This window comes from Equus przewalskii, chromosome 20, assembly GCF_037783145.1.
Source record: "Equus przewalskii isolate Varuska chromosome 20, EquPr2, whole genome shotgun sequence".
Taxonomy (NCBI): Eukaryota; Metazoa; Chordata; class Mammalia; order Perissodactyla; family Equidae; genus Equus; species Equus przewalskii.
In genome coordinates, this window is record NC_091850.1 from 16,123,968 (window position 1) to 16,137,735 (window position 13,768).

The 13,768-nt window shown below is 41.8% G+C and overlaps 1 protein-coding gene across 1 annotated transcript in view; it reads left to right on the forward strand.

The window, feature by feature from the left end:
- ANKRD55 (ankyrin repeat domain 55) overlaps window positions 1-13,768 on the forward strand; it is a 96,274-nt gene that overhangs the window by 62,487 nt on the left and 20,019 nt on the right. The window contains 1 exon segment of the mRNA XM_008515876.2: window positions 13,283-13,467. Within this exon segment, the coding sequence (XP_008514098.1) occupies window positions 13,283-13,467 (185 nt within the window).

A 13,768-nucleotide genomic window follows, 5' to 3' on the forward strand; every position in this document is an offset into this window, starting at 1 on the left:
CACTCACCTGAACAGTTCCATATCTGCTTTTCTACTTTCAGCCTTTTTCTTCTCCAATCTATTCTCACATTGCCACCAATCCTCCTTCTACAAATCACAAAGAAATGTATGAACGTAGTTGTTATTACACCAAAGCAATTATGGTCACTGTAAGTTCTTGGGTCATAAACCTTCAATGAGTTCCATTTGTGGTAAAGAAGAAACTCCTTGGGCTAACACTTACTGCTTGAACAACCACTCCCCATCCTTCCTCCCCCCCGACTCCCTGACCTTTCCTCTTCAGCATATATAGGATCTACTGCAATCACACTGGAATATTAATAATCCCCCCAATACACCATAGAGATTCATTCTGTCCCCCCCTTGGTCACACTCTTCCTTTTTGGTGAAATACTTCTTTCTTCTTCAATCGCCTCCTCATCCCTTCTAACTGCAGAATTTCTACTTATACTTTCTTGTTCCTCTAGGCCCAACTAAATGTCACCCTCTTTGTTGAGCCTTCTTTCAGAATTGTTCCCTCCATGGTGTCCGTCTAGCACTTTCTTGTTTCTAGGACTGGTGTTACAGTCAGTGTGATGCCCATGTCTTCCCTTCTAGACTACATGCTTAAGGGCAATGTGCCTTATCCATCTACATGTCTCTCAAGACCCAGACAGATCTTTGTGAATCTTAGGTCCTCAAAGAGGTGTTCACTGAATTCAGTCTAATAAACTCATCCATGTCAAGCCAATGGAATTATGGTTTATGGAGTTCTTTCTGTGGCATACCATTTTCAGCTTAACTGAGACTTCTAGGAATGCAATTCCTTAATACCAAGGATATTTTTCTAATGAAAGGAATTCTAGGATAGATATGATGGCGGGTTAGTGAGAGGGGCAAGTATCTACTGCCCCTCAAATCTCACCACTACCCCCTTCCTCCTCTTCCTAGAAAATGTCTTTATTTGGAAGCTTCCTCAGCAGTATTTTTCTATCAGTGCATTTTTCAAGGGAGAGAAGAAAGAAAAGAACTGAACTAATTTAAAACAACTAATAACTAATTTAAAACAACTAATTCATGTTTGTTCATTCAGTCTGTGGTTATGTGACTAAGGAAATTAAACACACACACACACACACATAAACCCTTGGAGCTCTAGAATATAACCTTCAAGCCCCTAGGACTTGAGACTGGTTTGGTCCAGCATGGAATCCTCTTCCTTCCTGTGGTGGCCAAGATCTGTGGTCAACTATTTGAATTTTGTCAAAATACTATATAAATATACTTTAGCCCTAAATATATTCAGAATGCCAAAGGATAATTATAAATGTCATATACCAGTGGATCCAGTTCACAAGGTAAAAGAAGCTTAGAACTGGAAGGGACCGTGTAAGTCATTTAGTCCAACCCCTTAGTTCACAGATGGAAAATTAGTGCACAGGGAGGTTGTCATTTGCCCAAGTATACCCAGTGCCCACGCAGGCACCCAGGCCACATGACTCCCAGTGCTTGATAAGAGGAAGGCTACAAAGCCACATAAGCCCAAAGTAAACAAAGATAAAGCCAAGTTTGCAACATCAACCCCCATTACCCTGGGAGCAAAGACTGACCTGTTTAGAAAACTGGAGTCTTGAAGGGTCACCTAAGTCAAAGTGGCCTTCATGTCCCAGCTCCCAGTGCTTGGTTATAGAGAGGAAGGGGGTTGAATAGAAAGAGAAAAACAGCGCCTCACCAAGGAGTAAATACAAGTAAAGAAAGAAGTGAAAAGACAGGGAAAGGAGGGAGATAATGAGAAAAAGAAAGAGAAGCTAAAGGGGATGGGTGAAATTCTATTCTGTTTGGCTTTGCGTATAGTTCATAACGCTTGCTTTACTCATTTATTTATTTATTCACTGTTCAGCAATATTTACTAAGAGTTACTCTTTGCTAGGCTCCATTGCAGCAGAAAGATTTCCAGTCATAGGTTTGGTAAGGACAAGGCAGAGTTATCCTGGAGACCTTCATCTTGCCAGACAGCTAGAAGCAGAAGCTACACCTTTTCTACACACTAACACAGCAAGAAAAGAAGGTTTTGTTTTTTCATATAAACATTAGAAGACCCGTGAAATGAACTGGTTCAGCAGCTAAGGGTCACCATGCCTCACTGCGCCCCCCGACAACCATTTCTATCTTCCACTTGCTCTCCAGGGGAGTCAGCCCAGGCTTTGGGGTACAGCAGCCTCTGGAGTCAGGCTAAGCAGAAAGCCTGGTCCAAAGGGACTAATCAGGAAGATGGTCCAGACTCTAAACCAGGATATTGGGCACCTCTCTCTCCTGGCTTGCCCCAAACTCTCAATCCTCAAGTGTTCGTGCTGTGTAGACTAGAAGATCTTCCCCTCCAGCTCTATCCCAGCATAATGCATCTGGCTCCAGCTGAACAGATGGGTCACTCTTCTTCTCACGTTGCAAAACCACCCAGCCCTTTAAGAGGGCCATGTGACCTAAAACCCTAGCCTCTGCTTTATATAGTCACCTTCAAAGGGCAAGTGATGCAAACAGACCCCTACTTCCAAGAGAAGGAAGGAGATTGGAGTTCCCTCCAAAAAGAAGCCACCTAGAACTAATACTCCAGACATATGTTAACAAATAACCAACTAGTCCAAAAGCTCCCATTGAGACTCCGTGGAAGGTCACCTAGAATAAAGAGGATCCACAATCAAGATATTGGAATCTCATTTTTTGTCACTCTGCCCATACCAAAATTACTGTACTTAATCCCACTTTCTTCTCAGCAAGGCTTCTTAGGAACTCCTCTTCCTCACAAGGTATAAAGAGAAAATGACTATGACTCAGTATTTCCCAGAAGTTTTCAGAGTACATGAAGGCAACTTTGGGGATTACCCGTGACAAGAACAAAACAAGTACAACAGAAACAGATAAATCCACACTCCTCATCTGGCCACTCAATGCAGAATTCGAGAGCTCCAGTAGAGAATAGGATTTGTTGTTTTTTTGTTTTGTTTTGTTTTTTAATTTTTATTAAGATTACGATAGTTTACAACCTTGTGAAATTTCAGTTGTACGTTATTGTCAGTCATGTTGTGGGTACACCACTTTACCCTTTGTGCCCACCGCCCCACCCCCCCTTCCCCTGGTAACCACCAATCAGTTCTCTTTGTCTACATGTTTAACTTCCCCCTATGAGTGGAGTCATACAGAGTTCGTCTTTCTCTCTCTGGCTTATTTTGCTTAACATAATACCCTCAAGGTCCATCCATGTTGTTGTGAATGGGACAATTTTATCCTTTTTTATGGCTGAGTAGTATTCTATTCTATATATATACAATATCTTCTTTATCCAATCATCAGTTGATGGGTACTTAGGTTGCTTCCACGTCTTGGCTATTGTAAATAATGCTGCAATGAACATAGGGGTGCATGGGACTTTTGGAATTGCTGATTTCAAGCTCTTTGGATAAATACCCAGTAGTGGGATGCCTGAGTCATATGGTATTCCTATTTTTAATTTTTTGAGAAATCTCCATACTGTTTTCCATAGTGGCTGCACCAGTTTGCATTCCCACCAACAGTGTATGAGGGTTCCTTTTTCTCCACAACCTCGCCAACATTTGTCACTTTTTGTTTTGTTTATTTTTGCCATTCTAACAGGTGCAAGGTGATATCTTAGTGTAGTTTTTATTTGCATTTCCCTGATGATTAGTGATGATGAGCATCTTTTCATGTGTCTATTGGCCATCTGTATATCTTCTTTGGAGAAATGTCTATTCATGTCCGCTGCCCATTTTTTGATCGGGTTGTTTGATTTTTTTGTTGTTGAGTTGTGTGAGTTCTCTATATATTGTGGAGATTAACCCTTTGTCAGATATATAACTTGTAAATATTTTTTCCCAGTTAGTGGGTTGTTTTTTTGTTTCAATCCTGTTTTCCCTTGCCTTGAAGAAGCTCTTTAGTCTGATGAAGTCCCATTTGTTTATTCTTTCTATTGTTTCCCTTCTCTGAGAAGACATTGTGTCCAAAAAGATCCTTTTGATACTGACGTCAAAGTGTGTACTGCCTATATTTTCTTCTAGAAGCTTTATGGTTTCAGGTCTAATCTTTAGGTCTTTGATCCATTTTGAGTTTATTTTGGTGAATAGTGAGAAAGAATGGTCAATTTTCATTCTTTTACATGTGGCTTTCCAGTTTTCCCAGCACCATTTGTTGAAGAGACTTTCTTTTCTCCATTGTAGGCCCTGAGCTCCTTTGTCGAAGATTAGCTGTCCATAGATGTGTGGTTTTATTTCTGGGCTTTCTATCCTGTTCCATTGATCTGTGCACCTGTTTTTGTACCAGTACCATGCTGTTTTGATTACTGTAGCTTTGTAGTATGCTTTGAAGTCAGGGATTGTGATGCCTGCAGCTTTGTTGTTTTTTCTCAGGATTGCTTTAGCAATTCGGGGTCTTTTGTTGCCCCATGTGAATTTTTGGGTTCTTTGTTCTATTTCTGTAAAGAATGTCATTGGGATTCTGATTGGGATGGCGTTGAATCTGTAGATTACTTTAGGTAGTATGGACATTTTAACTATGTTTATTCTTCCAATCCATGTGCATGGAATGTCTTTCCGTCTCTTTATGTCGTCATCAATTTCCTTCAGGAAAGTCTTGTAGCTTTCGTTGTATAGGTTTTTCACTTACCTTGGTTAAATTTACCCCAAGTTATTTCATTCTTTTTGTTGCAATTGTGAATGGGATTGAGTTCTTGAGTTCTTTTTCTGTTAGTTCATTGTTAGAGTATAGAAATGCTACTGATTTATGTATGTTGATTTTATACCCTGCAACTTTGCTGTAGTTGTTGATTATTTCTAATAGTTTTCCAATGGATTCTTTGGGGTTTTCTATATATAAGATCATGTTGTCTGCAAACAGCAAGAGCTTCATTGCTTATTTGGATTCCTTTTATTTCTTTTTCCTGCTGAATTGCTCTGGCCAAAACCTCCAGTACTATGTTGAATAAGAGTGGTGAGAGTGGGCACCCTTGTCTTGTTCCTGTTCTCAGAGGGATGGCTTTCAGTTTTTGCCCATTGAGTATGATGTTGGCTGTGGGTTTGTCATATATGGCCTTTATTATGTTGAGGTCTTTCCTTCTATACCCATTTTATTGAGAGTTTTTGTCATAAACGGGTGTTGGATCTTGTCGAATGCTTTCTCTGCAACTATTGAGATGATCATGTGGTTTTTGTTTCTCATTTTGTTAATGTAGTATATCACATTGATTGACTTGTGGATGTTGAACCATCCCTGTATCCCTGGTATAAATCCCACTTGATCATGGTGTATAATCTTTTTAACGTATTGCTGCATTCAGTTTGCTAAAATTTTGTTGAAGATTTTTGCATCTATGTTCATCAGTGATAATGGCCTGTAGTTTTCCTTCTTTGTGTTGTCCTTGTCTGGTTTTGGGATCAGGGTGATGTTGGCTTCATAGAATGTGTTAGGGAGTGCTCCATCTTCCTCAATTTTCTGGAATAATTTGAGAAGCATAGGTATTAATCTTTGAATGTTTGGTAGAATTCTCCAGAGAAACCATCTGGTCCTGGACTTTTATTTTTGGGGAGGTTTTTGATTACTGTTTCGATGTCTTTACTTGTTATTGGTCTATTCAGATTCTCTATTTCTTCCTGCTTCAGTTTTGGGAGGTTGTAAGAGTCTAAGAATTTATCCATTTCTTGTAGGTTGTCCAATTTGTTGGCATGTAGTTTTTCATAGTATTCTCTTATGATCTTTTGTATTTTTGTAGTATCCAGTGTGATTTCTCCTCTCTCATTTCTAATTTTATTTATTTGAGTCTTCTCTCTTTTTTTCTTAGTGAGACTGGCTAAGGGTTTGTCAATTTTGTTTATTTTTTCAAAGAACCAACTCTTTGTTTCATTGATCTTTTCTACTATCATTTTGTTTCAGTTTCATTTATTTCTGCTCTAATTTTTATTATTTCCCTCCTTCTACTGACTTTGGGCTTTGTTTGTTCTTCTTTTTCTAATTCTGTTAGGTGTCATTTGAGATTACTTATCTGAGATTTTTCTTGTTTATTGAGGTGAGCCTGTATTGCAATGAATTTCCCTCTTAGGACCACTTTTGCTGCGTCCCAAATGAGTTGGTGTGGCATGCTTTCATTTTCATTTGTCTCCAGATAATATTTGATTTCTTCTTTAATTTCTTCAGTGATCCATTGTTTCTTCAGTAGCATGTTGTTTAGTCTCCACATTTTTGCCCCGTCCCAGGTTTATTCTTGTAGTTGATTTCTAGTTTCATAGCATAATGGTTGGAAAAGATGCTTGATATTATTTCAACGCTCTTGAATTTGTTGAGGCTTGCTTTGTTTCCCAAGATATGGTCTATCCTTGAGAATGTTCCATGCACACTTGAGAAGAATGTGTAACCTGCTGGTTTTGGATGGAGTGTTCTAAATATATCTATTAAGTCCATCTGGTCTAGTTTTTCATTTAATTCTATAATTTCCTTGTTGACTTTCTGTCTGGATAATCTGTCCATTGGTGTTAGTGGGGTGTTGAGGTCCCCTACTATTATTGCATTGTTGTTGATATCTCATTTTAGTTTTGTTAATAGTTGCTTTAATACTTTGGTGCTCCTCTGTTGGGTGCATGTATATTTATAAGTGTTATGTCTTCTTAGTGGAGTGTCCCTTTTATCATTATAAACTGCCCCTCTTTGTCTCTCTTTATCTGTTTTGCTTTGAAGTCTACTTTGTCTGATATAAGTATAGTGACACCTGCTTTCTTATGTTCGTTATTAGCTTCAAGTATTGTCTTCCAACCCTTCACCCTGAGTCTGTGTTTGTCTTTGGGGCTGAGGTGTGTTTCCTGGAGGCAGCATATTGTTGGGTCTCGTTCTTTGATCCATCCTGCTACTCTGTGTCTTTTGATTGGAGAGTTCAGTCCATTTACATTTAGAGTGATTATTGAAACGTGGAGGCCTAATGCTGCCATTCTATCACTTGCATTTCCTTTGTTTCTCATCCCATGATTTTTGGACTACCAATTCAGGTAGGTAGTTTTCTATATTGGCTTTCTTCTTATTTGTAATTTGTGTCTTTATTCTTGATATTTGTTTAGTGGCTACCATGTGGTTTGCATAAAACATCTCATAGATGAGATAGTCCATTTTCTGATAACCTCTTATTTCCTTTAATTAAGCCATTCCATCCCTTTCCTCTTCCCCTTCTAGGTTGTTATTGTCAGATTTTTTTTTTCCTTCTTGTGTTGTGAGTTTGTGGTTAAAATGACAAGATTATATTTATTCTTGGTGTTTCCTTTCCTTTTATCTTTAATATTATACTTAGCCTTTGCTAACCTGTTCTGATGGAGAGCTGCAACTTTCTGATTTTGTCTTTCTACTTATTTCCTTTGCTGTGGGTTTTGTAACTCCTTTCCTTTGTTTGTTTTTTCAGGGATGAGTGTCTTCCTGAGCATTTCTTGTAGAGGAGGTATTGTGGCGATGAACTCCTTTAACTTTTGTTTATCTGGGAAAGTTTCTATTTCTCCGTCATATTTGAAGGATATTTTCACTGGATAGGGTATTCTTGGCTACAAGTTTTTGTCCTTCAGAGTTCTGAATATATCATTCCACTCGCTTCTAGCCTGTAAGGTATCTGCTGAGAAATCTGCTGACAGCTTTATGGGGGTTCTTTTATAGGTTATTTTCTTCTGCCTTGCTGTCCTTAGTATTTTCTCTTTGTCATTGACTTTTGCAAGCTTCGCTACTATATGCCTTGGGGTTGGTCTTCTTACATTGATAAAGTTTGGAGATCTATTAGCTTCTGTCACCTGGAGTTCCATCTCTCTCCCCAGGTTTGGGAATTTCTCAGCCATTATTTTATTTGAACAGGCTTTCTGCCCCCTTCTTCTCTTCGCCCTCTTGGATACCTATAATCCTTATGTTGCATCTCCTAATTGAGTCAGATATTTCTCAGAGAGTTTCTTCATTTCTTTTTAGTCTTAGTTCTCTCTCCTCCTCTATCTGCAGCATTTCTATATTCCTATCTTACAAATTGCTAATTCTGTCTTCCATATTATCAACCCTACTGTTCCAAGAGTCCAGATTTTTCTTAATCTCTTCCATTGTGTTCTTCATCTCCAACATTTCTGATTGGTTCTTCTTTATAGTATCAAGCTCTTTTGTGACACAGCTCCTGAACTCATTGAGTTGTCTATCTGTATTCTCTTTCATCTCATTGAGTTCTTTAATGATGGCTATTTTGAATTCATTGTCATTTAGGTTATAGATTTCAGTGTCTTTGGGATTTTTTTTATGGGTACGTGTCATTTTCCTTCTGTTCTGGAGATTTAATATATTTTTTCACAGTGCTTGATGGTGTGGACTTGTGCCTCCACATATAGATAGAGTTTAGTTACTGCTTCCCCTTGCTTCTACTGGGGCAGGCGAGGGGAGCAGCAGAGCAGCAGCTGTGTAGTCTGCACTGACCAGGATCCCTGTCAGCTGTTGCTGACCAGACCTGGGCCCCTCCTCGTGATCACAGTGGTCCTGTGGGGTCTCTCGTCAGCTGTGGGGACAGTCGCAAGGGGGCCTTCAGGTTGCTGGTGCCTGCTGTCACAAACCAGCTAGACATGCTCCCTCCTTAGGGTCTGCAGTGGTGTTATGGGCTTTCACAGTGGCCAAGAGCAGGTTCACCTAGACTTGCAGCTCTGCCACCGTCAGGGCCCTCAAGACCTCATTTGTCCACTATGGGCCACAGCAGAGCTATGGGTATCTACTGCAGTCTGTGGCTAGCTCACCCAGCTGTGCTGCTTCTGCCCCAGGGCCTTCCAGCTTTGTGATTGCCAGGTGGGGTCTCTCTGCTAATGCCGAGTAGGGGCTTTCCCTGCGGTTGCTGTGGGGCCATGGATATTCCCCCTGGACCATGGAGCACATTCACTGGGACTCCAACCTGCCGCTGCCCACTCACACAGTCTCTCTGGGTCTCCCTTGCCCCCTCAGGGCTACAGCAGGACTTTGAGTGTTAGAGGCGGCTGGCTGGTGGGTTGCTGCTCACGCTGGGCTCCTTTTGCCCCAGGGCCTCCCAGCATTCTGAATGCTGGTTGGGGCCTCTCTGCTAATGCTGAGTAGAGGCTTTCCCTGCAGCTGCCGTGGGACCATGGATTTTCCCACTGGGGTACGGAGCAATCGCGGGGGACTTAGGTAGGGCTGTAGTCACCTGTTTCTACCATCACGCCACTGATGTGCGCAGATGCCCGCCCTTGGTGCTGTGATGATGCTATTAGTGTGTCAACCAGTAGAAAGTCACTTGCAGATACTAGGCTGTCCAGGGGTCAGAGAGTTTTCGCTTATCTCCACCTCCTCCCAGGGAGAAGTCCGTCCACCTTCCAGTGTATAGCAGCGCGGGTCTCTCTGGCATCCTGAGATGCTGTGTGGATATCCTTAGTTGACCGGTGAATGTCCAATTAGTTGTAGTTCAAAGGGGGAGAGATAGAGAAAACTGCTCACTCCACCATGTTGCTGACGTCACTCTGTAAGAATAGGATTTGTAATGTTCTTACTTCCCATATTAATGATATTCCCACCAAACGAAAACCACTCTCCATTCTTCCTAAGGGCCCTTCTGGGCAGCATCTCATTTCTTCTCTCTGGTGCTTCTTGGTCTCTGTGACCCTCCCTGGCCTCCCAGGCCTGGATCCTGCCTTTGGCTGACACTCAGCCCAGCTTGCCAAGAAGGGAATGCTGTTACCAAGAGACCACTGAGCTGGGGCCTCAGCTTGCAAACTAGTGCACTCTAGAGCTCTCTCAAATTCTTGTGGGAGTAGACCATGGCAACCCCCCAGGAGAGGCTTTTAAAGCACCTAATGTTTTAACTCTAAAGGTCTCAGTTGGCAAGACACACACCATTGCTACTGATGTTGCTGGTCTAAACGGCAGTTTTCACATTCATTCCCCAGTATGAACATGCAGGATCAACAAATAGACCATTCCTTTTATCAGAGACAGATTGGTGTAGTGGTGAAATGCAAAGACTCTGCAGACGGTCAGTCCTGACTCTGCCACTTCTTGGCTATGATCTTGGGCAAGCTACTTAATCCCTCTGTGCCTCCCTCTTTTCCTCTACAATATGGGGATGATAAGCACACCCACTTCCTGGGACTGTTCTCAGAATTTAATGAGTTAGTACATCGAAATGCTTAGAATGATGCTAGCCACAGAACATTCACTCAGCAGATGTAGCTATCACCATTATTCCTGGGAGAATCTTCTTAGAAAGGAAAATAAGATACAATGATAATGTTACAATTGAGGGCCAGGTATAGAGGCAAAGGAATTGTCTGGAAAATTCAGGACAAAGGGCATTTTGGAGGGAAAGTGTAAGGGGTGGGAGTGTCTTCATTTATCCAGAGAAGCTGTGTCATTCTCCAGCTCCCAAGGTAACTGCTCCGTTGGACTGGCTGGTCGGGATCCAGAAGAGGCAGGCTCAGGGGTCCTGGGCAGCAGCTCCTATCTCGGTTTGCCACTTCCAAAATGGTCCCCCTGAGGCTCAAGTGAGGAGAGGAAGAGAGAGAGTGAGGAGAGGGGTTTTGCTTTTTCCATTTGTGCTTGATGCTCCTTCTTCCCACAGAGGGAGAACCAAGACAGGGCATTTTGCCCTTTGAATAACCTTGGCAACCTGAATTTCTTTACTCTTCCAGGAAACTGTAAATAAATTCATTGAGCTGACACTCTTTTTGCTTCTGCTTTTCTTCTCAAATGGCTAGTGCTTTTTAAAAGGGAGGGAGTCTGTTGATTGCTTCAAATGTGTTTTAGCCCCCTTCAAAATATGTGTAAGTAACACCAGGTGAAAGAATCTTGGAAAAGTTGATAAAGCAGGCATGAAAGCTTAGATGTGTTTAGTGTGGCCAACTTCTACTGACAGGCATGCCATAGAACTTAACCAATTGATCCAGATTATTTAAAAGTCATTGTTAGACAAGAGAAGGATAGAGAGAGGAAGGGGAGGTAAGAGGGAAGGTAAGAAGAAAAGAAGGAAAAAGGTTGTAGCAGGCCTGCTTTATGAGCAAGCAACCAGTAGTGGTACAGAGGGTCCCATGCTCAGAAGAGAGCCCTGTTCTTGGGGTATAATGCTCCATGGCTGCCATCCAGAAATTCTCAATAATTGTATCTTTGAGTTTGTGTTTTGTAAATGACGTCTGTTAGGACACTGGAGCCTCAGCTCACACAGTCCCACCTCCCTGCCTCCCTGGGACAGACTCTCTGCACCCTGGCAGAGGCCTGGGCCCAGACTGGGAAAGGGTCAGGATCGAGCATGTACTAAATTGCAAGAAGGGGCCCTGGGAACCTGTGAGAGTTTGTGTTCAAGGTGAGAATCCCCAGCCTAAGGGAGCACAACACTAAATAACAAATAAAAATCACCATGACATGTCGAGAGAGATACCACAGAAAAAAGGAATAAATTCTTTCCCTGTCATATGAACAGGGGGCTCCACATTTTCATTTTGCCCTGGACCCCACAAATTAGGTAGCTGGCCCTGGTTTTAGCATTTAACACCCACTCAACATTCTTCCGGGGCTCAAAGTTGAGAACTTCAAATGCCCCTGGCCCTTGGTCCCACAAGAGGTTTCAGGACTGGCGTCAGCTGCTGTCCCCTGATACAGTAGGAGCACACTCGAGGGCTCACTGTGCAAGCGTTCATTGTGAATCCAGTGGCAGGCTGAGTAATGAGATATCCGGAGAGCCGTACGTGCAAACAGACAGCAGGGAGGGAAAGGAAGAGGGAAAGGGAAAGCTAGCAGGTGCTGTTCCACAGAACTGTGAAAACTGACTCAGAGGTTCTAGGACAGCCCTGGGCTCAAACAACTAGAGACAACACAGTGGGAAGCATACCAACAGGAAGTTTGATATGGGAAAATTTATTATGAAGTGACTTTTGAACAGCATTTGGAGTATATCAGAATTGCAGCTTTTTAAAAATCCAGCTCTCTCCTCTTTCCCAGGGTCCCTGAGCCTGGCACATGGCCCAGCTGCTGGTTCCCGGAATGACAGGGTCTCTCTTATTTCCTTACTCTGCTCGTCAAGCCTCCTAGGGACCTCCTTTCTGCCCATAAGACCGTGTTCGTGGAGTTATAAGGTCTCTCTATGGACAAGTTGAGAAAATTAAAATGCTAATGAATTATTTGGATTGTTTTCTAATCTTTCCACAGATAGCAGGAGAAATCTGAAAGATAAGGCTTTCCATTGTATAATATAAAGGCAGAATTTTTTTTATGGGCCATTGAAGACTGATTGTCATCTTAAGTCCAAATATTTATGCAGCATTTCTTGATTTTTCAGTCCAATGAAAGGTATTCAACACCAATAATATGCTTCGTATTTACTTATTCATACACGCTGAAGAGATGTAGGACACTCTCAGGGAGGAGCTGGTGGCTTTTAAGGCTGGGACAGGTTACCAAAAAGAGTGTAAAATAGCCTCCCTTCAAAGATAAGATAAAAAGCTTATTATAGGGGCCAGCCTGGTGACATAGCAGTTAAGTTTGTGCACTCCGCTTCTGCGGCCCGGGTTCGCTGATTGGGATGCCGGGTGCAGACATGGCACCACTTATCAAGCCATGCTGTGGTAGGCGTCCCACATACAAAGTAGAGGAAGATGGGCACGGATGTTAGCTCAGGGCCAGTCTTCCTCAAAAAAAAAAAAAGGCTTATTGTAGACCTGTACAGATGGACCCAACTTAGATGATTGCCTGAAGTTCTTTCCTTCTCATACTTTTTTATCTCTTTATTGATCAGCTACTTCATTATGACCCATTTCCTTTCACAAAGAATTTTCTGTGATTAAATTGAAAGCAATTTATAGCAATATGAGCATTATTGGATCATTTTAGTTGCCACACCACCGGTCAGTACTCATCATAGTCATTTTGTTAACGTTAAAATGAACTCTGCCAGTTTCTCAGCAAGAGAGGAAACAGAACAAACAGACTTAATGAGCAAGTTGTTGTCTAGGTGGCTCATGCGTCCTGCTGGCTCTGATGTCAGTCAATTCTACCTGTATTTCATAGAAGTCCTCCTTAGTTCGCTAATTATAGAAGACAATTTAGCTCTTATGGAAGACAGAAATCCCTGCAGGCACTTGAGACAAGTGGAAATTTGTTGGAGTATTTCTAGAGAATGTATTTTCTTTTCTTTCTTTCTTTTTTTTTTTTTTTTTTTTTGCATCGTTCTACTTTGTATTTTTATCTTAGCATGCATAGACAGGGAAGAGCACTGGGTTATACATAATGAGCTTTCTTTGACCCTGTTTTCCAGAGTGGAAATAGAATTCTGTGTTCCATCATTCTGAGCCATCACCAGGGTCCAGCCATAATCAACTACGATGATGAGAGTGGGAAGACATGTGTGCACATCGCCGCGGCAGCAGGTTTCTGTGACATTATTAACGAACTGGCAAGAGTCCCTGAGTGTAACCTGCAGGCTCTGGATGTGGACGACAGGTATCCATGGCAACTCAGAAAGTGGGGGGAACTCCCACATATCTCCTCCAAATGTTAATCTCAAAATAAAGAACATGTTTAAGGAGTTATCCTATATGACTATATCCTTACTGCCAGTAATATTTACACGTGTGCTGTGACAATAAAAACTGCTCTATTTTAGTCAGGGCAGGAAAAATCATTGTTGTAGAGAGACACGCTGTGACTGTGCAGTACTGTCAGATTTTCCACTTTTTGCTAAACATCCCCAGGGTTCTCAGAAGGCTTTCTGTGTATCAGCTTCCTGCTATATGCACTTATG